The 25,704-nt window shown below is 38.5% G+C and overlaps 1 protein-coding gene across 1 annotated transcript; it reads right to left on the minus strand.

The window, feature by feature from the left end:
* LOC146638997 (uncharacterized) lies at positions 1–24,069 on the minus strand. Its single transcript, XM_085372362.1, has 18 exons — positions 23,900–24,069; positions 19,860–20,037; positions 18,880–19,076; positions 17,230–17,333; positions 16,851–16,915; positions 15,337–15,595; positions 11,700–11,890; positions 10,459–10,584; positions 10,227–10,355; positions 8,437–8,559; positions 7,413–7,548; positions 5,556–6,970; positions 3,646–4,506; positions 2,792–3,129; positions 2,555–2,654; positions 1,583–2,090; positions 1,178–1,306; positions 1–454 (listed from the first exon to the last, which is right to left on the minus strand). Exons 2-17 carry the CDS (start codon positions 20,019–20,021, stop codon positions 1,191–1,193), a joined length of 4,830 nt encoding a protein of 1,609 aa, XP_085228488.1. The 5' UTR covers positions 20,022–20,037; positions 23,900–24,069; the 3' UTR covers positions 1–454; positions 1,178–1,190.
* Between the last annotated feature and the right edge of the window lie 1,635 nt (positions 24,070–25,704).

The raw sequence follows: 25,704 nt of genomic DNA on the forward strand, positions 1-25,704 counted from the left end.
AACTAGGCACCGTTTCATGCAAAGTAAGAACGGGCTAGGCCCATAACTTAATTCTGAGTTACGAAAAACTAAACAATCCCTTTGGAAAAGTGGTTCAAGAAACATCAACAAGCATCACTAAACCACCACCTCAGTACCTAAATATACAGGTGGGTGTAAAGTGACACCATTGTGATGGACAGCAAAGTCTCCATGTGGTAATTTGTGGATAAACTAGAGGCCATTAAAACATTTTTGGATCCACAGGGGAGGTGTTTATTCTGTCAGTGCAGGTCTAGTTTCCTGCACACACACGTAAAGAAGTCCACAGCTGATTGCAGCTTTTTAAACTGCTCCTGTGTTTGTTTCAATGTTTTAATTGCTTTGAGTCTGTTGTGCAGCGGCTGTTGTCCATTATTCAGGTTCATGGTAAAGCCAGGGTGAGTCAGGTGTTTCCAACAGGTCTGCAAAAAACCTGTATGCAAAAACAAGAACATTTAAGGCAGTACTTTAGTCCTGGGTCAAATTCACATCCCTTTCAACCGATTCAACCAAGTTATATGGAATATCTCCTGATTTTCCTTTGTTATGATAAATATTAAAGGCTGTGATGATTTTTTCCCTGTTTAGAATAAGAAGCATATTTTAAAAAAAGGTGTAAACCACCAAAAAGACGCATGACTCACATGGTGATCTTGTTAAATTAAAAGCAACCAGATAAGCATCAACATTTGTTTCTGGTTTCTGTATTTCACATAAATTCTAAACTATTGGTGCCTGTGTGTTTGCACTAAGTAAAACAAATTAGCTTCAAACCTGAAAAAACAAACAAACAAAGCAAAACAAACAACAAAAAGTAGTGACAATACAAGTATTAACAGCTTTTTCCTTAAAGTAAGTGAGATCCCTCTGCTGGAGACAGGGAGTCATCACATTTGCCCAACTTATCATGACAGATTTTCATCTTCCCCCTATAAAGTGAATGAGAGAGACTAAAATATGCAATTATGGACCAGACATGGGTGTTGACCGAAGTTTGAACCAATTAACCTTTAGAGTTGATCTGGATCTACTTGATCCAAGGACTTGGAGGTATATTCTTACTACCTGATTTTTTATTTTATTTGTTGTTAATATCTTGGGATGTTAAATCTATTTGAAAATGTTTTTTTTTTTTTTAATAGTGTCTGGAGTTTACCTCTTGCTGTGTTTTAATCCGTCTCGTCCTGTTCTGCGTCTTTCTGGGAGACAGGTACTACAGCGGTGCCCAACAAACCTCTTCTCACAATATAGGGACATGCAGGACCACTGGGAATGTCAGCAAAACCTAAAGGATGGAGAGGGGAAAAAGACGGAGGGTTAAATAAAAGAGTTAGTAGAAAATAGATCAGAGCGAGAAAGCACAGAGACAAGGAACACAAACAGGTAATCCACAGGGAATCAAACACTCAGAGACTGTATGTACTTATGAATATCAACTGGTGACTCGGCTGTGAGAAGAATTTTGTACTAATTGGTAAAAAAGTTTTACGCAACTCCCTCCAAAATAACTTTAATTACTTTTCCATATTTCACTCTACAGGCCCACAAACAACAAAGTTACCTTTCATGACGACTTCCGGCAGGCCGTAGGGTTCGTATTCTGTGTCGTCAAAGGCAGCTGACAGCTGCGTCCTGTTGCGGCGAATTCTTTCAGCCAGACGTGCCGGGTCAGCCGGGATGGGGAAGGAACCAGAAAACAAGATTTTGTCTGACGCCGCCTCCGCAGATAACTGGACAGGAGACACAGGAGGGGAATCCACTGAACCTTGTTCTTCCTCCTCCTCAGTCTGAGTGTTAACACATACTGTTGAAATGCCACGAGGATTCAAACTCTCCTCTGTCTGACTGCTGACACTTTTCATTTCTATCTTGACAACGCTGTCTGAGGAATTAGTCGTTGTGTTTAGTTTGGCTTCTGTTTTGGTCGAATCTGGCTCACAGACTTCGCCTGAGTGATGTTGAGCCATTTTCTCCAATGTCATTTGGATGAGTTGACTGTCTCTTCTTACTTTTGGACAATTATCTGACCATTGTGTGAAGTTAATCTCCTGGTTTTCTTTTTCAGATTCCTGAGTCAAGAGACAAAACAAAGTGACTGAAGAATTAATAATTCATCTGGTAAACAAATAAACGCATATGCCTAGGATAAAACTGAAAACCATTGCATTTTATTCAGTACTGAGGGCAGACGGGTGTTTTAAGTTCAGGTGTAAAAGTACAAATGCTTTATTTTATAGGTAAACAAAACATCTATTTTAAATTTCTCTAATATGATAAGAATTGCTATTTACAACAGGAGCAGCTCAGTTCTGGCCCATTTATTATTAAAAATAAATTTCCCCAAATATGTAGGCTTACTTCTCTACAGAAATGCCTTTATGTGCACTGGCTAAAAGACTTCCTAGATCCCACTAGCAATTATCTGGAATTATTTAATTTAAAGGACTCTTTTTTTTCATTGTAATTTACACTAAATTACATAATGACAATTAGCCGTCTGGTACATAAGTGAGTGACAATTTATAAAAATCACCTGGTCAGCCGTGGCAGTGTCCTGTCTGTATTCTTGAAAAATTTCAGCAGTTTTAAAGGGATGGAGGCTCTTTGGTTCCTCAAGGTTGCTGTTCTGCAGTCTTGTGGTAAAACAAGCAAAAGTTAATCCCAGCTGATACCTGTACAAATATACTTAATATATGCGTTTAACACACACAGACACAGAGGTGTGATCAGTTACAAGTTATCTCTGTGATTACAGAGTGTTGTGTGTTACCTGGAGAACAACATGCGGCCCTGAAGTCTGTTGGAGGAGCAGGAAACGAGTAACTCGTCTTCTCTGATGACTGTGATGGTTTCCTGGCTCTTCTGTCTATCCAGTGTGGGTGTCTGAACCGAATCCTGAACAGGTAGAGTTTGAGGCGAGCACTGGGTCATCTCATCTGTTTGCTCCTGGTTTGACTGGGACTGTGTCACAGCAGAGGTCAGTTCATGGGTTTCACATTCCTCAAATGTTGGTGCTGTTTGGGAGGCCAGTCTCCATACAGCAAGCTCCTCTGCCTGCTGCTGGGTCTCCTCAGAGAGAGCTCGTACCCTTATCTGCAGTGCCTCCACCTGGACAGAAGGAGAATGACAGTAGACTGAATCAATCGGACATAAAACTTAAATATAAAACAAATAAAATCCACAATATTATTAAAAAAGTAATTCTATATTCAGCAATACAGATCTTATTGAATATTTTAATGTCGTAAATCATTTGATACTCAGTACTGCGAAAGAGTCGTATTAATTTGTCCAATTACAATTTAAGCCCCTAAAAATAGGGGAGGGTATCTATAAATATTTGCAATTTCTAAATTATATTTTTGTTTAAGCCCTTGAGTAGAAAGACTCTACTTCAACTGGATTTTAACTGCTTTATATAAAATCTACTCTGGCAGCGTACAGAGCCAAAATGATGAAAATCGTGCCATTACCCAAATATATCCACTAGTTAAGACTACCATCTAGCGTCTCGTTCTCCATTAGCCCACCTGTATAATTTTAAGTCCTATACAACTAACCTATTATATTTTTGTCACTTTTCATCTTTTCACATAACTGAAGGAGAAAAATCACTGCCGTTACCTGTTGTTGTAGTTGAGTTACATGCACCTCAGACATTTCCTCCAGGTCTTCTTCAGTTCTTGTGTTTATTTGGTCTTCCTTTTTTAAATCTTGTCCTTCATCTTCTTCCTCATTCATACTTGACTCCAGTCCCTCAGTCATGACGTCATTCAGCAGACTCAGTGTCCCGTCTTCTGCCAAGCAGGACAGTGCAGCGTTTGGTGTGTTTTGGCTTTGTGTTGGATCCTCTTGATTTTCAGCGTCAGTCTGTAATGTCGGGTTTTGTGCGTCAGAGATGGTCAGGCCCTCAATTCTTTGTTTCAACAGCTGATTCTCCCGTCTGAGAGTGAGCAGTTCAGTAAGGATATCTGCTTCTTTACCGCTTTGACCGCACTGAGTCTCTACCATCACACAAGCAGAGTCAGGGTTACTCTGAGTTTTGTTCGAGTCTATAGATTCAGGATGCTGGTCCCCTGTTTTATTAGCTTCTTCACTGCTATCAGGTGTTGCCGTTTGAGTATCACATGTCTCTGGCTGACTTGCCTCACACTGTGCTTTCAAGTCACTCTCAGGCAGTGACTCTGCAATTAGACAGGTGACTCTACTCTCCATTTCCTGTTTTAGTGAGAGCTCTGAATTCTCCACCGGCTTCTCATCTCCCTGTTCTTCACTTTGTATCTGTTCCTCCACCTCTTTGACCATCATCTTCACCTCATCCTTTTTATCATTCTTTAGTTCATCCAGCTCTTGCTTGCATTGTAGTAGTTCCTGTTTTTGGCTTTGGAGGGCGCTCTCCTTCTCTTGTAGCTCAGTTAGAAGGCCTGCAATGTGCTGACTCTGCTTCTCAAAGGCCATGGTCAGCTGCTGCGTCTGACGTGTCACCTGACAAGAAGAGAAGGTTGAAAAAAAAAAGAAGAAGAAATGATGACTAGAGAAAGTAAAAATACCACTGGGGTCTGCACTTCACTGGTCACAGCTCACAGCACAAAACACATTTTAAAAAAGCAAACCAAAGGCCTTTTTCTTAACCAATCTTACTTCCTTGAGGAAAAATGTGTATAAATGCAGTGAATTTGCTGTTGTAAATTTAAATCATTATGACCACTTGTAAATCAGGGCCACACAGAGACTCAGGTCACCTTACTGGATATGCAGAGTTTACTTTGCTTCTATCAGAACTGATGTTTACCTTCTCAGATTAGCACTGAACTGATACCTGAAGTCTTCTTATCTATCTGCTCGGGTTGCATTTAAACAGTTTGCAACTGTTTTATTGACTCCTATACTTTTCTGTATTTTCTTTTTCTTTTTTACTGCCTGCTTTTTGTTTGTCTTTGACTGGCAAATCTTAATTAACTCTTTCGTAACCTTTAGTGGCCATCTTATTTCTTAAATAACTTACAGAAGGAAGTAACGTTTGATTTTTTTTTTTTTTTTTTTTTACTTCAGTGAGATCAGTGATATCCTAATTTTAATATTGTGCTTTACAATAACACGATTCATACACTGCTCAAAAAATAAAGGAACACTTTATTCTTTTTTTTTTTTTTTTTTTACCTTCAGGACTATTAATTTGGTCGGTTAAGTAGCAGAGAGGGAGACGTGCAGTTACGCTAGGAGTGCTGGACAGAGCCATAGAAGGTTGTAACCCATCAGCACCAGAATCTGCTCCTTTGTGCAATGAGGAAGAGCATGTGCACTGTTAGAGTGCTACAAAATGACCTACAGTGTGCCAACTGATGTTTTCAAAGTGTCCCATAATTTTTTTGAGCAGAGTATGAATTCAAGATTTAGCGATAAACGAAAGTACAGTGATGAGACATGAATTAAGCTGTTCAGAAGTGCAGAACATTCGAGAGTGACTGTTTAATACAGAAATACTTAGGTTTGAGAAATTTAGTGCACTAATCTCTATATCCAGCATCATTTACCTGGCTCTGCAGGGCCTCCAGTTTAATCTGACACTGATTAGCACGCTCTGTCTCCTTTGAATTCTCATTCTTCAGTCGCTCCACCTCTTTCACCAAATTAGAGGCTGTAGGCTCAGCCTTCTGGGGGTCTGAGGCTATTTGGCCCATCTGAACATCATCTGACAGAGGAGAGTGCTCGGCATCTATCACATTGCTCTTTTCTTGGATGATGCCTGCTGCTGTCTGAGAAACAAGCATGTTGTGTTGGTTGGTGGACTGGCAGAAAAGGAGGTGCTGCTCTGGTGAAGGCAGGAGTGCGTGGCCACAGCTATTGATGTTGGAGTTGAGCTTGTCATCACGAAGAGTCAAATACGTCAGGGGAGTGTTTGCATCTGTGTGCTTCTTTTCTTGTGTGTGTTTTCTTTTTTGCTTCAGTTCTTCCACTTGAGCTTTAAGTTCTGCCACCATCATGCTCAGCTGTTCCTTTACATTAGCATCTGTGTTTATTATTTGGCTTCTCTCCTCTTCCTCTCTCTTTTTTTCTTCTCGCTCTAAAGCCAGCTGAGCTTTCACCTCCGCCAGCTGTTTTTTAAGCTGAATATTAAGCTCTACCATTTCACTCTCCCTATCTTGTTGTTCTTTGTTTTTCTCTTCCTCCTGCTCGCTTCCCCTCTCCTTTACACACTCTATGTCTGCCTCCAAAGCAGTCATCGCCCTCCTCAGCCTCTCTGTCTCAGCTCTTTCAGTCTCCAGTTGTGTCTTCCATTCTTTTTCTTTCTCCTCTTTCTCTGCAGCCTGGCTGGTGTGTTTGCGGCTAAGCTGTTTAAGGCGGGTCCTGGCTTCTGTCTCAGCTCTTCGTTGGGCTTCCAGGTCCTCTAGTCGTTTCTGCAGTTCTTCTCGTACATCTTGAAGCTCTGAACGGAGCATTGCATTCTCCTTTTTGAGGTCTTCAGAGGGAACGGTCTGCTCAGACTTGAGAGCAGGTGTCTTTTCTGCAGAAAGGGTCAAATTTTGTGTCTTAGGTGAGTGCTCAAGACTGATCATTCTATCAAGATCTTTAGCGTTAGAGTTGTTGATGGGAGTATGAGAGACGTCACATTCTATTGCCTCATTTATAACTTTGTTCTCCTCTTCATTAATTTTCCCTTTGTCTCCTGCTCTCTTTAAACACTCTGAGGAGTCTGGGGAGATTAGGGCACTGATGTGTTCCGAGTCAATTCCTTCTCCTGGCTCTCTGTCAGAAGAATAAGATGCTCTGATATCTGTCCTTCTCTCCTGTGCATCCTCTTCTTCCCTCCTCTGCTCAGCTCGGTTTGAAGAAGGCCTCTTGGTTTGGGCTGACGGTCGAGGATAATGAGATGAGGAAGACTGAGATGAAAAACTCTGTCCAACAGGGCAAAACTGCACAGATTGTGGAAGAGGTGCTGACTTTTGCTCTAGAATTAAAAGGAAAAACATTTTTAATATGTACAAACAAAAAAACTTAATAAACATGTGCTCTCTTTCTAATAAACATGTGCAGTAGTGGAAAAGTTAAGTGTATTTTTAAAAGGATAACATTCATCTATCACTAACCAGCAGGGAGCAGCACTGGGATAAGACTTATGCGTGAAAGACATTGAGTATATAACTGTCATGCACAATCTAGGATTCACCCTCTTCAGTAATCAATCTCCCTTTTTTGCTGCACAAAATAATAAATTACTACAGGGCAGCATTATCACAATAAGCCCACTAAAGGACACCAGTACAACAAGCTCATGTTAAGCATGTGAGACTCCAAAACCCTGACTCTTGTGGAGGGAGGAAAGACAAGATACTCCAATCTACCATGACTAATAAACAGATTTGGCTTCATCCCCACAGTTTATGCCTCACCCTGTAGTTCTTTCAGGAGACACAGGGTGTCAGCTCGCTCATCTGCAAGTCTCCTCCCCTCCTCTTCCAGAGCTCGCTCTCGCTTCCTGCTCTGCTCCAGAGTCACAGCCACGCCCTCTGCCTCACGCACAGCTTCCTAATGCAAAGAGCAAAAATAGTCAAATGAGGTGGGATGAATCCAGTCAAATCAAACTTACTGATTTTTAAGTGTTCAGCTTAGCTGGAGGGAATCTTCATGACCAACGATGGACTTTTAAGGCCTCTTTTTCAAATATCTGTCAGAAAATTTGATTGATTTCCAAAATATGTCTGCCATGACATCTTTAATGTCAGTCTATATTTTCGACCTTGTGATATTTGGACTATAAATGTTATCAATTGTGCAAGAAGACTGCCAGATGAGGACATGCTGTGTGTAATATAAATGGATTAAGAGCAACCCAAACACAGTGTCTCAACAGCTAGAAACCACAAACAAGCTACAGATGAAGGCAGTATTAGTACGAACTATGTTGCAAGCTTATGAACATGTAAAGAACTGCTACAAATTCTAAAAATGTGGGCGTTTTACATCTTCTGCACTCTCAGCTTAGCGGGGTGCAATACAATAGTAAATGTTAATTTGGAACCTGCACAACAATAGCAAATGTCCTTGCGCATCAGAAAGGCTTTACTAAGACTTTTAATCATGTAAAGTTCATTCCAGGGCCTGTTGGCCAAGGTAAGTCAGTGGGCACTAGTGGGCACTACAACAGACAGCCATTCAAAGGCTGTTTTCTTGTATTTGTGTCAGTGTTGATGTGTGTAGTATTACAAGTATTACAAGACACAACTAAATAACAGTGAGGATAACGCTAATCCGATATCTTTAATAAAACATAATGATGGAGCTGGATCCACACTTATTGACTAACATATGGCACATAAGATGGTCATTACCCATTGCTCATCTAATGAATAATTAATGCAGGCCCTGACTCCTAACAACGTCTGCATGTATCAGTTGATGATCACTATGTGTTACCGTCAGTTTGGCTTGTGTCTGTGCTTCTTTCTTCTGGCTCTCCTTCAGCTGTCCCTCCGTCCATTTCAGTTTCTCTTTCAGAGTCTCCAACTCTTTCTCCAGCGCCTGCTTCTGTAGAGAAAGCTGACAGAGGGAATAGCGAAATAGTGAGAATGAATCCAAACAACACAACAGAGAAGGTATTTAAAAAAAGAAATTAAAGTAGGGGGAAGAAAAAGCAAAAACAATAGGAGAACTGAAAAAAAGGGAATGACTTGTTTGCCTTGTTTCAGGTGCAGGAATCATAGCCAGTGAAGGGAACAGGAAACAGGACAGATATCGATGTGTCTAACATATCCTCTGCCTCTCTCAGGGTTATCAGCAAAGACTCAAGTAGATTAGCTTCCCACCAGTTCTCATCTAAAAATTCTACACGTTATACTCATATAACTGTATATATGTAGCAATATTGTAATGTACTGAGTAAATTATTTGCTAATTAATTATTTTTAACTTCAGTGTAGCTCTTTAAAGACAAACTTTTTTGTATTGGTCACTAATTAGTCACTTGGTTTTGTTACAATATTGAGTGACCCAGTAATTCTCAGTCAATGAAATGTCACATGTAGTTTAACAACCAATCAAATCTGAAAATATCTGATACTGATTTTATCAGCTCACTTAGTGAATTTCAATATATGTAAAAAGAATTAAAGAGAAACTATAAAACACATTAATCAGGTATTGGATTCTCATAACTGAAACTTCATGCATGCACAAAAAACAAAAAACAAATAGTACGACGCAAATTCCACAAAGGCCTGTATAAAGTGCTCATTACCTGCAGCTGAATGTTGCTGACCTTGTATGTGAAACTGTGCTTCTATTGTTAATTTACACAGTATAGCTTTATCAGATACAAGATAACACCTGTGTGGTTCACAAAGAGCTTACAATAACGTTTAAAGGACACTAGTAAAACTGAATAGCTATTGTTAAGACGGTATTTATATATACACAGAAGGTTATGGACTAAATTTATTTTCTTAGAGATTTTTTTTAATCTAATAAAAAAATTAGTGCCACATCATTCCTTTATGTTAAAGACTTCCAAAGTATAATTTTTAAAAAAGGTTTTTAACCACAAACAAAATTTGCACTCTGCATTCATGCAACATGCCTTAAAACGCTTCATACAAATCTTTCACCGTCATCCCACAGCCACTGTTTCACGCCTTCTTTTGCTGAGCACTCCATTTATCACACACAAGTTCCAAGTTTCCGAGTGGTTCAAGCTTCCATAAACAAAGAAAAACTGAGCGGTCACACTGTCATTACCTTCTCTGCTCAACCTTTCCACTGGGGGAGAAACCGAGAGGAGAGGAGGACGAAGCGGAGAGGAGAGCAGGTGGAGGGGAGAGAAATCAGAAACACAGAGTCGAAGACAGTGAAAAAGAGAGAGAGAGAGAGAAAACATCACAGGCACGCAGAAAGTGTGGGAGAAAAAGTGCGATAAATTCATTGACCTTGGGTCCATATAATAAAAACAGTCCCAGGACAAGCAAAAGGTAAGATGGGAGAAGGACAGAGAAAGGAAATACTAAAAACAGGAAAGGTAATGAATGTATAATAGTATAATTATAAATAATAGCATAAACAAAAACAGTATGTCATATCTTTTTGGTCCTTGGTTTCCAGTGCTGATAGCAACTTTATCTTGATAAATGCATTTGTATGCATGTTAGAGGACTTGTTGGTCTGGTTAATGTGTAATATTTTGAGCGTATACTTGTACATGTGTGCGCATGTACCTTGTCAGCCTGTGCCTGCAGGGCATTGTGGAGCGTTCTAGCTTGTTGAAGCTCCTGGTTGAGCTTATTCACTTCCTGTTGATGCTGCTTCTCCAGACACTGCCTCTCCTTCTGAAGCTCTGTCAAATCCTAGAAACACACCAAAAAACCCCCCCCAAAAGAATCCATCAATCTATGGAAAAAAGGAAATCAAATGAAAAATGATTTTCCCTTGCTTTGATGTTCATCTCACCCTCTGATGTTGTTTCTCCAGCTCTTTGGTACGCTGTTGGTGTTGCAGTCTGCTGCTTTCTGCATTTTGCCTCTGACACTTAAGCTCCTCTTGTAGTTGCTTCAGTCTTTGCTCAGCTCCCGACGCCTGTCATGGGAAAACATATGCAGCTGTTTACCCGAGTTTTGCTCTATATGATACATCTGATATTACTTAACATCAGGTACATACTGTTCAATGTCAGTGAAAACTGATGTGTTTGACTTCTTATCACCAAACCAAATCTTTTGCATTTAATTTGCTTATGACTTGAGATGATTAAATCTCTGAGAATTTTGTCCTGATGCAAACCAAAGTTCCAACTTATAGGCAGTTTTAACACATACACTCCATGTGTGAATATGAGCATAAATTGCTGTATGTCTCTCTCTGGGCCCTCTGTTAGACACGGGTCTTGCCCAATGATAGCTAGGATAGGCTCAAGCCACCCACTACCTTGAAATTGAGAAGCACTAAAAAAGCTGGATGGATGAATAGATGGAGGGCATAAAACACTTCATAATGCTGGTTTAGCTATACAAATAAACATTATTACTGTTATTATTCATTTGTGAGAACAGCTCTAATCATTTAGCACTGTTAATGGAAAAATTACTGAGGTTTTTCCTCGTGAAAACAAAGCCTACAAAAGAACTCCTCCCAAATCACAACACTGTAGCAGTAAGATAACTTCGTGGGTTTTAAATGTGTGTGCTTGTGAAAGATACTGCAGTCACACAGTAACTAAACTGTTTAAAATGGCCAAATGTTTGTGTTTACATTTTGTAAAACATAATTATGAGTGACTTCCAGGATTGCATTTATATCTTTTAACACATCTGTTACATTTTTTTTCTTTGGTTGACTTGCTTAGTTTATTTCAGTCTTTCAACTGTCATTCAGAACGACCTCACACTGAGATGGTATTAATTAAATCGGGGAAGCACAACCTCACAACTTATTCGTACCAGATGGTTTTAGGCTGCTTTACAGCACAACAGGAAAAAGGACCACCATTTTTCCAGTTTTTTTTCAAAGAGCATGTTAATATTTCAGGGAAGACAAATGTTTTGTTAAATAAGATCAACACCTCTGCCATGTCAAAAAAAACACCAGAGCATCAGGAAAATATGGAACATTATCACTGAAATGAGATGTTTGTTTTCAGCAGTAGTACTAGAAGCACCACTACCTGTAGCAGCAGTATATGTGCATGTGTTTACCCGTTCACTGTCCTGGGCCATACGTGTCTGTGCCAGGCTAAGCTCATTGGAGACTTTCTGCAGGCTGAGCTCCTTGGCGGCAAGCTCCTTCTTGGTTTGCGTCATTTCGTTCTGTATGGACTTCAACGTCCTGTCCTTCACCAGCAACTCCTCTTCCAGAGAAGACATACGGCTTTGACTTTGAGGCGACACTGACAGATGGACAGAAAGAAGTATGGTTAATAATTTCAACCATCCATTTTCGTCCACTTATCATCCTGTTACCAGAGAATGTTTATTAAATTCTGCGTTAGTCTCATAGAGATAGGAGAAAATTTATAAGCATTTGTTAACTAATATTTATACTTTTTTTCCGAATTTAAAGAGCACCTTTAATTAAAAAATAGTGCTCACAATCAGTGAGCTGGGATCATAGAATGGCAGAATGGTGGCTGAGTGAGTGGAGAGTGAGCAAGAGAATACAGGTGAATGAATAATTGCAAAAACAAACAAATCCATTTCCATGACCATTAAGAATATCTTGATTTCTGATAAAACAAAAAAAACAAAAAAAAACTGATGGCTGACAGTCAACAACACTTAGGGTCACAATCTATACACACTGATGCAATGAATCAAAGTTATAACTCTATATGATGCACTTAGATCCAGCCTGGGGAGGAGACTGATAATAAGGATAAAAATCAATTGTGTGCTTGTGATGCATTGTCAATATTTTAACTGTCCCATTTTACAATCTCTCCAGGCATACATTTACCTACCAAAGACATAAATATAATCACATTTTTTTTCCATTGCTAATCTAAAAAGGAACAATGTTTTTTTGCTACATACAACCCCAAGTATAAATCCTACCCAGTAGCCAGAATAAATCCTAAACTGTATGTTCTGTTATCAGGAGAAACATGGCTGCAAAAAGGCACACCTAAAGTAAACATTATAACCCCACCCCCATCCCTCATGCCAGTGTCCCAGCAGCTTTTATTGTTTCATATTGACCTGTCTCCTTCCTCCCCTGAACAAACACAAAAACACCCGGTGAGAGCGACAGTGTTACATCACAACTACAAACTGCAGTAAGAGTCACTCTACATCATGAAGCCGGCCTGGGAGCAGGCAGAGGAATCTCTGGCCATTCATTTCTACACAACCGCTTATGTAACGAGTGCAGCTGAGGTTACACATGTGCATGAGATTCATGGTGACAACACTGTTCACTTTTACTGATGTTGCTGTCACTCTGAGGTAAACCAAAACTGACAGAATTTCGTCATTTGGACAAAGCTTATAATAATATTTTGAGTGAAGTGGGCAACACATTTCAAACAGAGAGACCTCACAGTGTTAATTATGGCACCTGCCAGCAATTTTATCTATTGTTGTTATTATGTAAATTAAACAATAAGAGTTCATCTGACCTCAGTTTGCTGTACATCTGTCCTTTATTTAAATCTTTATTTGGCTTAGAATTAAACCCTTCAGTATAAACTGACCATTCGCTTTAAGTGTTTGCTGTAATAAACCCAGGCCCTGGAATAGCCTGTCTATAGACACAAGGTTGGTTAGCAATGTCAGCACCAGAGGTTGTACTATAAAGAGAGAATAATGGTATAATTATGGTAGACTGGCTATTAGAAAGGAGTTTTGAAAATAACAAACTAACAAAGTATGAAAAGATCACAGTGGTAACACTTTCTGGATAATCATAGATAAAATCAAATAATGCATGCAGCATGCACATCAGTGAAAAATGAAGCAAATGCAGTGGTGCCTTAAAGCTGCATTTTTTCAAATGTCCAGCAGGAGGGTGACTCCTTTGGGTGACCTCAGTAAAAACTTTCCTGACGACTTTACAGGCTCAGTAACTTGTTTCAGATCATCTTACTATTAGACATAAAATCCATGAACTCCTCCTACAAGATAGGAGTGGAGCAACCAAACTTGACAGACAGGTACATTTCAGGCCTCTGAAGAATCTTATCTATATAGGATCATGGATAAGATCAGGTCATGATGTTGTCGAGAAACCTCAAAACAACAGGCTAAAATTACATTAATAAAGTAGAGCAGCACAGGAACACCCTGGCGCGCACGCGCGCACACACACGAGGAATTTTTCCTACTCAGAATTTTTTTTATCTTCAATTTAGTTATTTACAAGCAAGAACCAACACCCCTATTTCTTTTACTTGACTTATTGTGACTAAGTATATAAGTTTGTAAAAACAAACAGACCAAACAATATTGCTGCATGGGCATGTACTAGTATTATTAGTATTATCCAGTTTGCACATTGACTGACCACTTATCAATAACGTAAGAGTAAGAGTTCGCATCCAAGATAGGAAAAGTGAAAATATTCAGTTTGAGTGATTTAAACAGTGTGACATCACTGTGGCTATATCAACATAACATGCCTTAATGTACGGTAGGTTAAGATGATTTTATTTTACTTTAAATATATTTTATAAGGGTGACACAGTTTAACAAATAAAATACAAAACACGAACCTTTTATGTATTACATAGAGTTTCTACCCATTACTAGTTTCAACTGTTGCACGCAGTTGAGACTGGAAAGACTTTAGATTAAAACTGGACACAAGAGTCACTGGCAATTTGCTCTAACTGTGATATATATTCTCAGCTGAAAGCAGGCAACCTGTTGAGGCTTGCTTTAGTGTTACCACCAAAGAAAACCATGCAGTCTAGTAGTGCAATCTAGATGTTACCTACATGGATCCCGATTTGCTGCAGTCAATTTACATTTCTTTGATTGAATCAGAAATTGAAGTGATTTCTATGCATCGCTCATCATGGAACGATATCAGACCAGGGTTTAAATTTAAGAGCTCTAATGTTCAGCTGTAAAAAAAAAAAAAAAAAAAAAAAAAAAAAAAAGAAAGAAAGAAAGAAAGAAAGAAAGAAAGAAAAGAAAAAAGAAAAAAATTAAAGAGTCAACTGACCCCTTTTATGCAAGCACGAACGAAGCCTAAGGAACCAAGCCTAGATTAACAAAGACAGTTGGTAACCACTGTTATCGTAGAGGGGATTATATAAATACATACATTTTTAGCACTCTCCAAATAGGTTTTAGAACCATAAAAAAATCTCATAACTAAACAGTTATGTTAACTGAGTCTTCATTCACTGAAGCATAAAAGACATTTTTTAAATTGAATTTATAGACATAACAGGACAATGCATAGGTTTCTCTAAAACAAGGTAACCAAGTTTTGCCTTTATTGGGAAAGGAAAAATTGTGATTACCAAAGCAAACTCTGATTGTAGTTTTAGATTTTGTTAATTTTGCTAATGTAAAAAAGCCTGGGTAATATTTAAAAAAAGAAGAAGAACAAAAAGTCAAATCTGCTCCTTATTAAGTTGCTGTGTGTGCTTTGTTGCTGAAGACTGCAGAACATCCAAATGAAAATCTAAACTTTGAAATCAGAGGGTGGTTTCACAGCAGGGGTACTGAGTTAAGTAGATAATAGCATATCCATACTGGCTCCTGTTGTTATGGTAATCCAGCTAGGTTTTTAATCTTGTTTTAGGATAAATGCTGCTGGCCTGAGTTGCGTGCGTATATATTTGTAATTTGCAAATGGATAACACAGAGTAATTCCATCCCCACTCACTGTCTGTCTCTGTCCTGCGGTCCTTCCCATAACCCCCCTGCTCTGACAGATGATTTGTGACATCAGAGGACGGCATCAAAGAGGGAGAGGGCGGAGGTCGCCTCCTTGCTGCAGGTTTTGTGTCATCCCGTTCCCATGGAAACACACCCAAGGGAGTGGAGAAGGTGTCCGATTGGACGGGTGAGTGGCTGTGGCGTGTGCTCTTGTGTTGTTGTTGGGGCAATGAAGGTGTGGGTATCTCAGAGAACTGAAGCCGCTGCTGAAAGGATGAGAGAGGGTTTAATCAAAGACAAAAAAGAAAGAGGAGCAGCATGAGCAGGAAGAGGCTCGACAAAAACAAGGCTCAAGGACTCAAGGTTTTACAATCAGACTAATGCAACTAAGAATTACTAACTGCTGTTTTATTCATAACTCAAGAGAAATTGCTTCAGCGTGCACAGCACCTTTAGTATATTTCAAATGCTGCTTCAGGATGAGAGATCGTAAAAGAAAAGTCAATGTTCAGATGTAAGAGCACAGACTTGCTGTTACATTTTCCTAAAACTTTTCTTTTGCCTGCCAGACCTGTACAAACAAATGCAGCAGCACACTATGATGAACGTTGGGAAATAATACAAGCAGGTGAAGCAGGGCATAATTTTACTGAAACACTCAAACCAGCAATAACTTAGTAGCTTGTCTGAGTAGTGAAAGCCTGTAACAGCATATTCCTCTGTACAAAGTTAAAAAAAAAAACATTCCACAGAAGGTGCACTGAAGTACATATTATTATTGATGAACCTGGGACAACGTAATTTGTATTAAACCCATAAATGAAGTCATACTTCTTAAAAAAATACTGGTCTCATTTTTTAGGAATAAACTTATAAATTTCTCACCTTTTAAAGTTTTTGGTCTTCAGTTAAAAATGTGTATATAAAGTTAGATTTGGTCATCCTTTAAAATTTTTGATAACACTGCCAATCTTATCCTTTCAGCTGACTACTAGAAGAAAGAACCTTGCTGTTAAACAAAGAGCTGTGAGCCAAGGTGTTGTTTTTAACATCTAAATTTAACCAGAAAAAAAAACTCCATTATAAGGACAGAACAACTTTAAAATACGAATTCTTCCTGTCCTTATCACAAGGCCAGAATGAAATTTGAAAAATACAATAACACCCTGATAACAGACACTGATGCTCTTTAACCTACTATAAAAACTCTTAACTACATTGTCATGTTTAAAAATAGAGAAATAAAGTACAATGTTGTTTCATCTGTTTTTTTTTTTTAAAAGCACCATGTGCTGCAGTAGTTCACATTTAAGAAACAGTTACAGCCATCTGGGCCACTTATTTGGAAAGACTTAATTACTTAAGACTAAAAGGAAAACTAATCAAATAAGGAGGGATGTTTTGCTTTGCTAATAAGACAGTTAAATCCTCCAAGTAGAGAACATCAGCTTTCAGCTACAATCCACAACAGTCTTGGATTAGCTTACACATAGCTCAGTGTGAGAACATGTTCAGACTTACTCGGATGTGAGGAGCCCGGCTCTGCCCTTCATCTCTGTGCCCCTGTTTCTCTTCCTGTCGGCTCCCTACAGGGCAAAAACAAAGCATATGGACTGAACTTAGTACCTACAACCGATCACAAAAACTGAACAGGAACAACAGCTGTAAATTACCAAGTGGTTTAGTGACGAGAGGAAAGACAAACAAACTGTCCTTAGAGAGTAGAGGGCTGGGAAAGCAATGTAGCTCAAGGGGGTTTATTTATATCCACTGCTCATTTGGGACTCTGGTGGTTTAACTATTTAATTCTCTTAACTGTAAAGAGTTTTAATAAAATATTAGAAATAAACTGCCATAGAGATTAAACCAATTAATAATTTTACAGTTTAGAAAACTGTACCATTGTGTTCCCAGGGCAAGCCTGTATTCCAGCAGGGAGTAGAAAACAGAGAGGTATCTGGTGACCTGATGCTGTTCTGCAGCTTCTCTAGCTCGGCTTCCAGCCTGCCACAGAAAGAAGACACAGAGTGAAAGAGTTTAGAGTGGGAAGAGAAATGGAGATATTTCTTACAGGAAATGAGGGCTGAGGTCAAAAAGTCAGATTTGCTTAGTAAACATCCTAGCTGAAGGACGAGATCCAGTAGTATATGCAAAAACAATGATAACAGCTGGCTGAATTCTCTACAAACTGAGAAAAGCTGTTCCTTCAAAATGTGGTTTAACTCTTTTAGTCAAGGTTACACTAAGCTATCACTTATGAAAGAAAAGTATGCCCTCCCACAATTCATAGCAATATGTGCCATCCAACAATCATTTAAAAAAAATATTAACATAACTCATCATGTACTGTAGATGATGAGAGAGCCTTCAGAATTTTAGGTTGAGGAACATATAAGCAGTTTTTTTACTGACTGGTGAACCTCTGCTCATTTTTACTTCCGAGAAACTGTCAATTCACCTAATTAGTTCAAAATGTTCCTCCAGCTGTTGCTATTTAGAACCACCCTTCTTAACCTTTTTGATAATCAAATTCAATATAAGCTAATATAAGCTAAATAGTAAAATGTTAAAGTTGAAAAATATGACATTTTCTATGTTCTACTGTCAATAAAAATGGGCTTATGAGATTTGCAAATCATTGCATTCTGTTTTTATTTACATGTATATGGTAATCAATAGTACTTTTCTGTTTTATACAATAACCTGGTAATATAATGAAAAATCAGAGGGGATAGAGCTTTCACAGTTGCAGCTCCAAGACTGTGGAACAATATGCCACCGCATGCCAAGCAGGCTCCTTAACTTGTCATTTTAAAATCTTGTTTACATACTTTTATTCCCTGGCCTTTGACCCAGTGTGATATGCTTACTGTGTTTTTAAGTTGCTTTTTATGTAGTCCTTTATTGTTTAACTTCTACAGGTCTTATTCGTGTCAGGTTTTTTTTTTTTTACCCTCTGGCCTCTGTTCATCTTTTATGTTTAGTTTTATTGTACAGCACTTTGGTCAGACCTGTTGTTGTTTTTCAAAAGTGAATTATAAACAAAGTGGTATGGTAACCATAAACAGTTAGTGTACAATACGCCAATTAATTAATAAATAAATAAAGCCACTTGTATGCAAATTACTGGAACAGAGCAGAAGAAAACATATCTAACAATTACTTTGGCTAATGCAAGTATCAGATTGAATAATATAGGGACTGTACCCAATCAACATCCAAAAAGCTGACTGGGACATCTCCATTTAAGACAGCTTCCTATACTATCAAAATGTAATGTCTATTGTCTGATTTTTAGTGCTGCATGTGCTGCATGTAGTTCCAACAATCAGTTTTAGTTTTACCTTCCAAATCCCCCCTTTTTACCCCCCCCGCCCCCTTAAGACAGATTGTATTTAACTATCAAGTTTAATTCAAACTAAGTTATCCTAAGAATACCAAACGTCACTATATTTCAAACATTCAGTGAAAACAATACATAATACCAAAACCAGATGAATTTAAAATTGAGAGAAGCTTCTTGCCTCTGTGGTTTTTAGCTCATGCTGACCTTTTGATTTCCTGGGTGAGTTTGTTGTTGAGGGTACGAGCAGCATCTAGCTGGCCCTCCAAAGAGCAAACTTGGGCCTGCTTAGTCTGAAGCTCCTGCGTAAGACGGTCCCTGCTCGTCACCGCTGTTGTGGCCTCATCCCGAACGTTTTGGAGCTCTCGCTGCACCGACTGCAGCTCCACACGTACCTCCTCATACTTGGCAGAAAAAAGGAGGAAAAAGGAGAGAGAGGGAGAAGTATATATTTAATGATTATTTAAGGAAATCCTGCTACAGATGACTCACCCTTCATGACAATATTTGCACAATGTTATTTAGAGAAGATTAAAATTACAGGAACTGCATTTCCTTGAAGAGCAACATGTAGGTCAACTTTTTCTCTACATAAAATTTCTTGAAAAGCTAATGCATGATTTTATTCTTTTGTGTAATTCCGATGAAAAAGTGTGCATTTAAAGAAGCACTCATAAAAAAATACTAATTTCCTACAGATTATGTAATTTTTCTGTGGTCTGCCTAAGCGCTCAATGCCACAGCAGGTGGCAGGAGCAGCTTCCTAAGCAAGTGCCAGTGGATCCATGGTCAGCAGTCAGTGAGAGACTGAGCTCTCACTGATCACAGAGATACTACTTGTTAAATTTTAGATAACTTCCAAATTGAGCTTCCAATAAGAAGATTTCCTAATGTTAATCTAGATTTAGCATATTGTTTTTGGAAAAGGCAGCATTACATCAACCATAATAGGTACTAGGTGGTGCAGTAGTTAGTACTACTGTCTCACAGCAGCAAGGTTCTTGGGTTGAACCTGCTGGCTGACTCCAAAAATCCAGTCCAGTTCAGAAGCATGACAAAGTTAGATGATTTCTTACAGCCTTAACTAAACTTGGAAAGTCAACAGTACCAAATCACAAAGTTACTAATACTTGTGTTTCAGTTATTTGTCATGTAAATTGTGTGAGGAACAGTATAAGTGTTCATACTTTCACAGTTTGCTTCTCAAGGCTTGTATGGATGTTGTCCAGCTGCAGCTGTTTCTGCTTGTTTTCCCTGGACAGCCGTTCATGATGGATTTGCAGCTCCTTCACCTTTTGCAGGACCCGTCCAGACAGCCCTACTGTCCAGTCCTCCTCAGCCCAGCTCATTTCTTTCTGCCTGGGCCTGAAAGGGTGGGAAAATTATATCAAGAGCTTGAATCAAAGTTCATTTTTATTTTATTCCCTCAGAAGAAAACATTTCCTTTTTAAACTGAAAGGTCACTTGGTTTCTAAGCACTCGGGGTGACAGACTGTGCATGGCTTCACAAGGCATGGTACTACCTAACCTTTCCTATTCATAGTTGGCTGATCCAGAATAAGACAGCTTCTAAAGACATGGGATTTACCAGAACAAAGAGGAAGTATAGGCCATTTATAATCCCAGTCATATACTTATATGTGGCCTGTGTTATAATTAGTCATAAAAATGCTTCCTACCACTAATTTGTCAATCTACTTCTACAATTTTTTATATTTTTTATTTAACATGAACTGGCCTATTAGTGTGGCAAGAATAAAGGAAGGTTGTGAAATCCATGCATGATTAAGTTTCAATCTTTCATATATAAACAAAACAATGTAGGTAAATCAAATGCAAATAGTACTACAGTATAATTTATTACGAGTCATACCTAAATCAACTCTGCTGCTAAAATAAATGTAGTAACTTGAAGGTTAAGTGCGTATGCATGTGTTGGTACAGAGGATTCAATTGATAGCATGTATATCTAAACAAGCTTCAATCATGTCTGCCTTTGACTCCGTCCTGTGTTGAATGTTGCTAAGGCTTTGAACCCTCAGGAAGAAACTGGTTGTCACTGTTGGGCAGCTGTGACTCAGTGTTTCCCAACACAGCCTTCTTGCTACGCTCATGCATCACTGAAAGCTGAAAGTAAATATAATCTCTCTCAAATTTCAGGTTTACGTCAAGGTTCTTCCTCAGACAATGCCACATCTGATGGCTGTTTTAAAGGCTCTTGTTCAAAACATTGCATTTGCAAGCACTTTGTTAATATAGACAAAAAACAACAACATCACCTGGACACGGATAAGCAGAATTAAAGATGAGAGCATTGGAATGAAGAAAAGCCTGACTGAAATGGCCTGAAACAAACTCACAGAGGTTTATTAAAAGCTCAGTTTGGACTTGGATTACAGCCTCAAGGCTGTCAACACCAAACTCACATAGTTTCTGTCATAGCATACGTGTCACGTCACTAATTACCTGCTTCCTGGCAGAAATACCCGACTATGACTGAGAGGAGCCAGTCACATAACACCCAGAGTGACTACAAAGACTGGACAATAACACTTTTGTACAGGGGACTTAAGTGTCTTTTCAGTTTCATTAGGATGACACGCCAATCTGAGCATTACTAAAAACAGTATACTGGTGCACAAGCTGAGTAGTGTTAAAGGCAGCAACTATCAATTACTTTAAGTAAGGATTCATCTGATTAATCACTATTAAGCTATAGTTAATATTTTAAATTACTCAGAGTGTAAGTGTCCCCATAAAAGTAAATTAACATTTCTAATCGATAAAAATATAACATAAAAGAAAAGTAGAGTTTGAGAAGCCTCGACCTGGGAGGGTTAGGCAACTTTTCTGTTTGATAGTTCAACATCGTTCATATTACTAATTACAGGTTCTAATCAAAGACCATGACCAGTTGTTAACTGCCAGGATTGGGTTAGATCTGCAGGTGATCTTGAGGTTGAAAATCTGGTTTTTCATGCAGTGCTCGTTTCACAATACAGCACATGACTGTCAGGGTGAAATTACAGAACTTTTTAGTGTTTTTGTTCCACAGACAACCTAAAGTCAAGAAAGAGTCAATAGTGGACAAGTGGTCTCAGGCACATACAGTCCTGTGACAAAATTGTCATAGGACTTTATGTACCACTAGGGCTGGGCCATATCATACCGTTCACGGTAATACCGGTATAATTTTGGGCAACGATAGCAAGATGAAATATCGCGTTAGAATATGGGTAAAACGCGCATGCGCAGTGCCTTTGTTTTCATACGCACATGTCGGAAAAAGCAAATCGTTGAATGAAACGGATGAACCAGAATTGGTTTGTAAAAATGCTGCAACTTCAGTGCGGAACTGGTTTGGCTTTCGTCCGTCAGATACACAACAAAGCACTATTTTTGGTAGAGCATGCTAGTGGGCTGTCGTTATTATCGTGTTTTTTGGAAAATACGGCACACTTAAAATCAATCCTTTGATTTTTCTGAAAATCGACAGTGCCCCTTATAATCCAATGGGCCTCATGTATGAATTCTGGTTGTGTTTACTGACCTCGAAACGATTTTATGTACACGGCGCTCGAAAATCTGTCAAATGTTTTAGTACGACTTTGCTAAGCTACGAACCCGCACCGCTTGATGGATTGTCGGAGCATTACGGCTATCGTAGTCAGGAGCCTGGCGAAGTGATACGTACTGAGCTTCAACATAATGTTACCGTATTGTGTGTGTATAACCTCTTTTTAAGTTTTGTGGATATTATACATGGTTATGCTGAGGATATGTCGGCCAATTTCCACTGGAAATGCCTTTTGGTTAAACTTTCAGTAAGGAATTTGCATTTGCACTGTTAAATTTTTATATAACTTTCATGCACATAAAAAAAACAGCTGCTTGTTTAAGTGAAAATACATAGATTTATTTTTTTTCACTAATAAAGTTGTGGAGTTGTAAAGTATTTTGTCTAGTGTCAGTTATATCGTTATCACAAATTTTCAAATGTATATCGTGATAAATATTTTTGGTCATATCGCCCTGCTCTATGTACCACTATACTTTCTTTTTCACATGATAGTAAAACATCATATGTTGTCTTTCCCCTGCTCATATCTATTTCCTCTTCTTTCAAGATGGAGAAAGCCATTCAATATTTCATCTACCACAAGTTAGAAAACAGGCACCAACTTCAAACTAATAATTAATACAACAAATTATTTTTTTCTTTCCACTTTAAAACAGGCAGAGAAAACAGAAGGCCTTATACAAAAAGTAATGGCATGACAAAAGAAAGCAACTCTTTAAAAAACAAACATCAGGGGATTAAAAGATTAAAAGACCATGATCAAACATGTGATGTTAAAGAATGTGATCATTTTATGCTATTGCTCAAGACACCTTAATAAATAAAGTATTGAATGTCAGTACACAAAAAAGAGATGAGATATACAATTAGTACATTACAGCAGATAAAATATGAATACTACATTCGGTCGTACTGATCCATTATAATGTCATCTGATATTTGTTATCTTTGCACTACATTTAGAAAGCAATTTTATTTCTGTTTTATTTTTCTTCTGTTTATACTTATCTGACTTTAATCTGTATATAACGGGAATATTTCGTTTGTTGTATTCTGTTTTATTTCACCGAGTCACACCATACTTATTTAAGTTTATAAGTAGGCGTTTGGAATTCAACGTTATAGCAACTAAAAACGTCAAGCTTTTGGAATAACGTAGATCTCATCGTAAACACAACCTACAACAGAATACCTCAAATAAAATACACGATTACAAAAACAAAACAGCCCCATAAAGGTAGGATAAAACAAAAATCTCAAAGATGAATGTTATCCACACACACTTTGGAAATATAACCATTAATTTCTAATTAGGGACAAACGCACGTCGTCTCAGGCAGTCTCTTAATGAGGTGGACATGTGCAGATGTAGCACAATAATGATAATAATGAGGAGGAGGTGGTGGTGGTGGCAGGGAGCCAGAAGCTGGACCCTGGCCTGATCACGAGGTTCAAAACTCAACGAGAGAAATGACAACTTCAAACTAAATCTCACTTTAACAGCCACGGAGGTAGAGAGTGAGTAACAGCCGCAGTAAGACCAGCCGAAACTAACTTTTCTACCGCCTATTAGTGTTTGTTGAGCGCTGAATGACACACAACTGTAGCGATGATGCTACCAGCTAGCCACGCAGTAAAGCTACTTACCATTCACTACTTCAGTTACAAAGGGCGCCAGCCGCCGGGGAGGCGCACACACGCAGGCGTGACAGGGCTCTGTTCCCGCTGTTAGAACCAGGCTCCGGCTCTTCACTATTCGGCCAAGATACGTTTAAGTTTAAAGCGAGAGGAGCTAGACGTTAGCGTTGACTGACAGTTTTCATAGGTTGAGACGAGATGCCGCACGTCTCGTGCAGCTGACAAGCCGGAGTCGTTGTGGCACGAGGCGGAGCGGGGCGGGAGCTGGTGACGTAGAGGCGGAATGTTTTGGGAAAAGTCCTCGCGGGGGTGTGAACCTCTGATGACCCCTAGCGACGTCCATTGCCAGTGGAAACATGATGCTGCTAATTTAACTGTTGCTAACAAACTGCTCTGTATTTTAATTTTATACATTCTTTATATATTTTATTTTTATGTTTAATACTAATATGATAAATAAATAAAACTAGTAAAAATTATTTATTTTATGCTATATTAGGACAGTTTTTTTCTGTCCTGTCTTCCTCCCTTCACCTCCAACAAGTTGTTGATTGCACATTATTGTTTAAGTTAGTTTTCAGCCCAAGGAACGCACATAACCCACCACACCTGAACTATACATAGAATCTAAAAAAAAAAACAATCTGCAGGTTTAAAATTATTTTTGTTTGATGTTAACAGGAGATTAGTGAAGAGCTATTGAGTGTGGGTTTCCTTGTGGTTGTGTTTCAGGGCATTTTTCTTCTTAATGTCTATTTAAATGATGATCAAGTGACCTTTTTCCACAATTTAGTGTTTGCTTGTCTCATATTTAGTTTAACTGTGTATAATAATAATAATTTTTATTACATGACTATTATAATAAATAATAACAAAGTATATTACGCTATATAATAATATTTGAAACTGTAGTAAATGAATTAGGAATTAGGTATATAACACTTTCAATATTAAACCTCAGCAGAAACACACACGCAGAGGCGCACATATTCACTGACCAACCAAAAACAACCACAAACAAAAACACCATTAGAAAATATGGTATTAGCAAAGAAATATTATAAATGTAGGTGAATAAAGTGCAAAGTTTGCCTGATTTATGAAAGAATATACAACATCCTTAAGTATAATTGTTGAACAGTTGTACAATATGTACTTTAAGAGATTAAAATGGTATTGATAGAAAAATATTTGGTGGATACATTTTGGGATGCTTACAAGTAAATAAGCAAAATAGCCCAATGATAAAGGTTTCTTAAGAGTGAAAGCTTAAAATCTTATCTTCTCATACTGCCACTGTCTGGCAGGAGCAAAGCAAGGATCCACCCCTGAAGTTTGGCCACTCCACCCAACTCAAGTTAACAGGATATGCACAGACTTTTATCCCTCCCTCCCTCCCTCCCTTCCTTTCTTTCTTTCTTTCTTTCTTTCTTTCTTTCTTTCTTTCTTTCTTTCTTTCTTTCTTTCTTTCTTTCTTTCTTTCTTTCTTTCTGCTGTTGTTCAATTTATGTAACAGTCCAACAAACCATTGAAATTGTACTGAACAATTAAAAGAGAATAAAACTTGAGTGTTTGCCTATCATTTGGTTGGGGATGTATAAACACAGCAACAAAAAGGATATTAATCTATGAGTCTACATGGAATAATTCTACATGGCAGCCAGGCCTCAGTATGCAAATGAAACCAGTGAGAAGTCAAAAAGTCTACTACTGCTCACACTCAGTTATTAAAGGGTTGGAGGGTTGTCCTGTTGTTGCCTCTCCAGTGGACCTGTTGTCACTTTTATTTGCACCAAGGCAGCTGATGTGGCCTT

The sequence above is a fragment of the Diplotaxodon limnothrissa genome, linkage group LG2 (genome assembly GCF_057381915.1).
Source record: "Diplotaxodon limnothrissa isolate DT_005_m linkage group LG2, D_limnothrissa_male_GT1.1, whole genome shotgun sequence".
NCBI classification, from domain to species: domain Eukaryota; kingdom Metazoa; phylum Chordata; class Actinopteri; order Cichliformes; family Cichlidae; genus Diplotaxodon; species Diplotaxodon limnothrissa.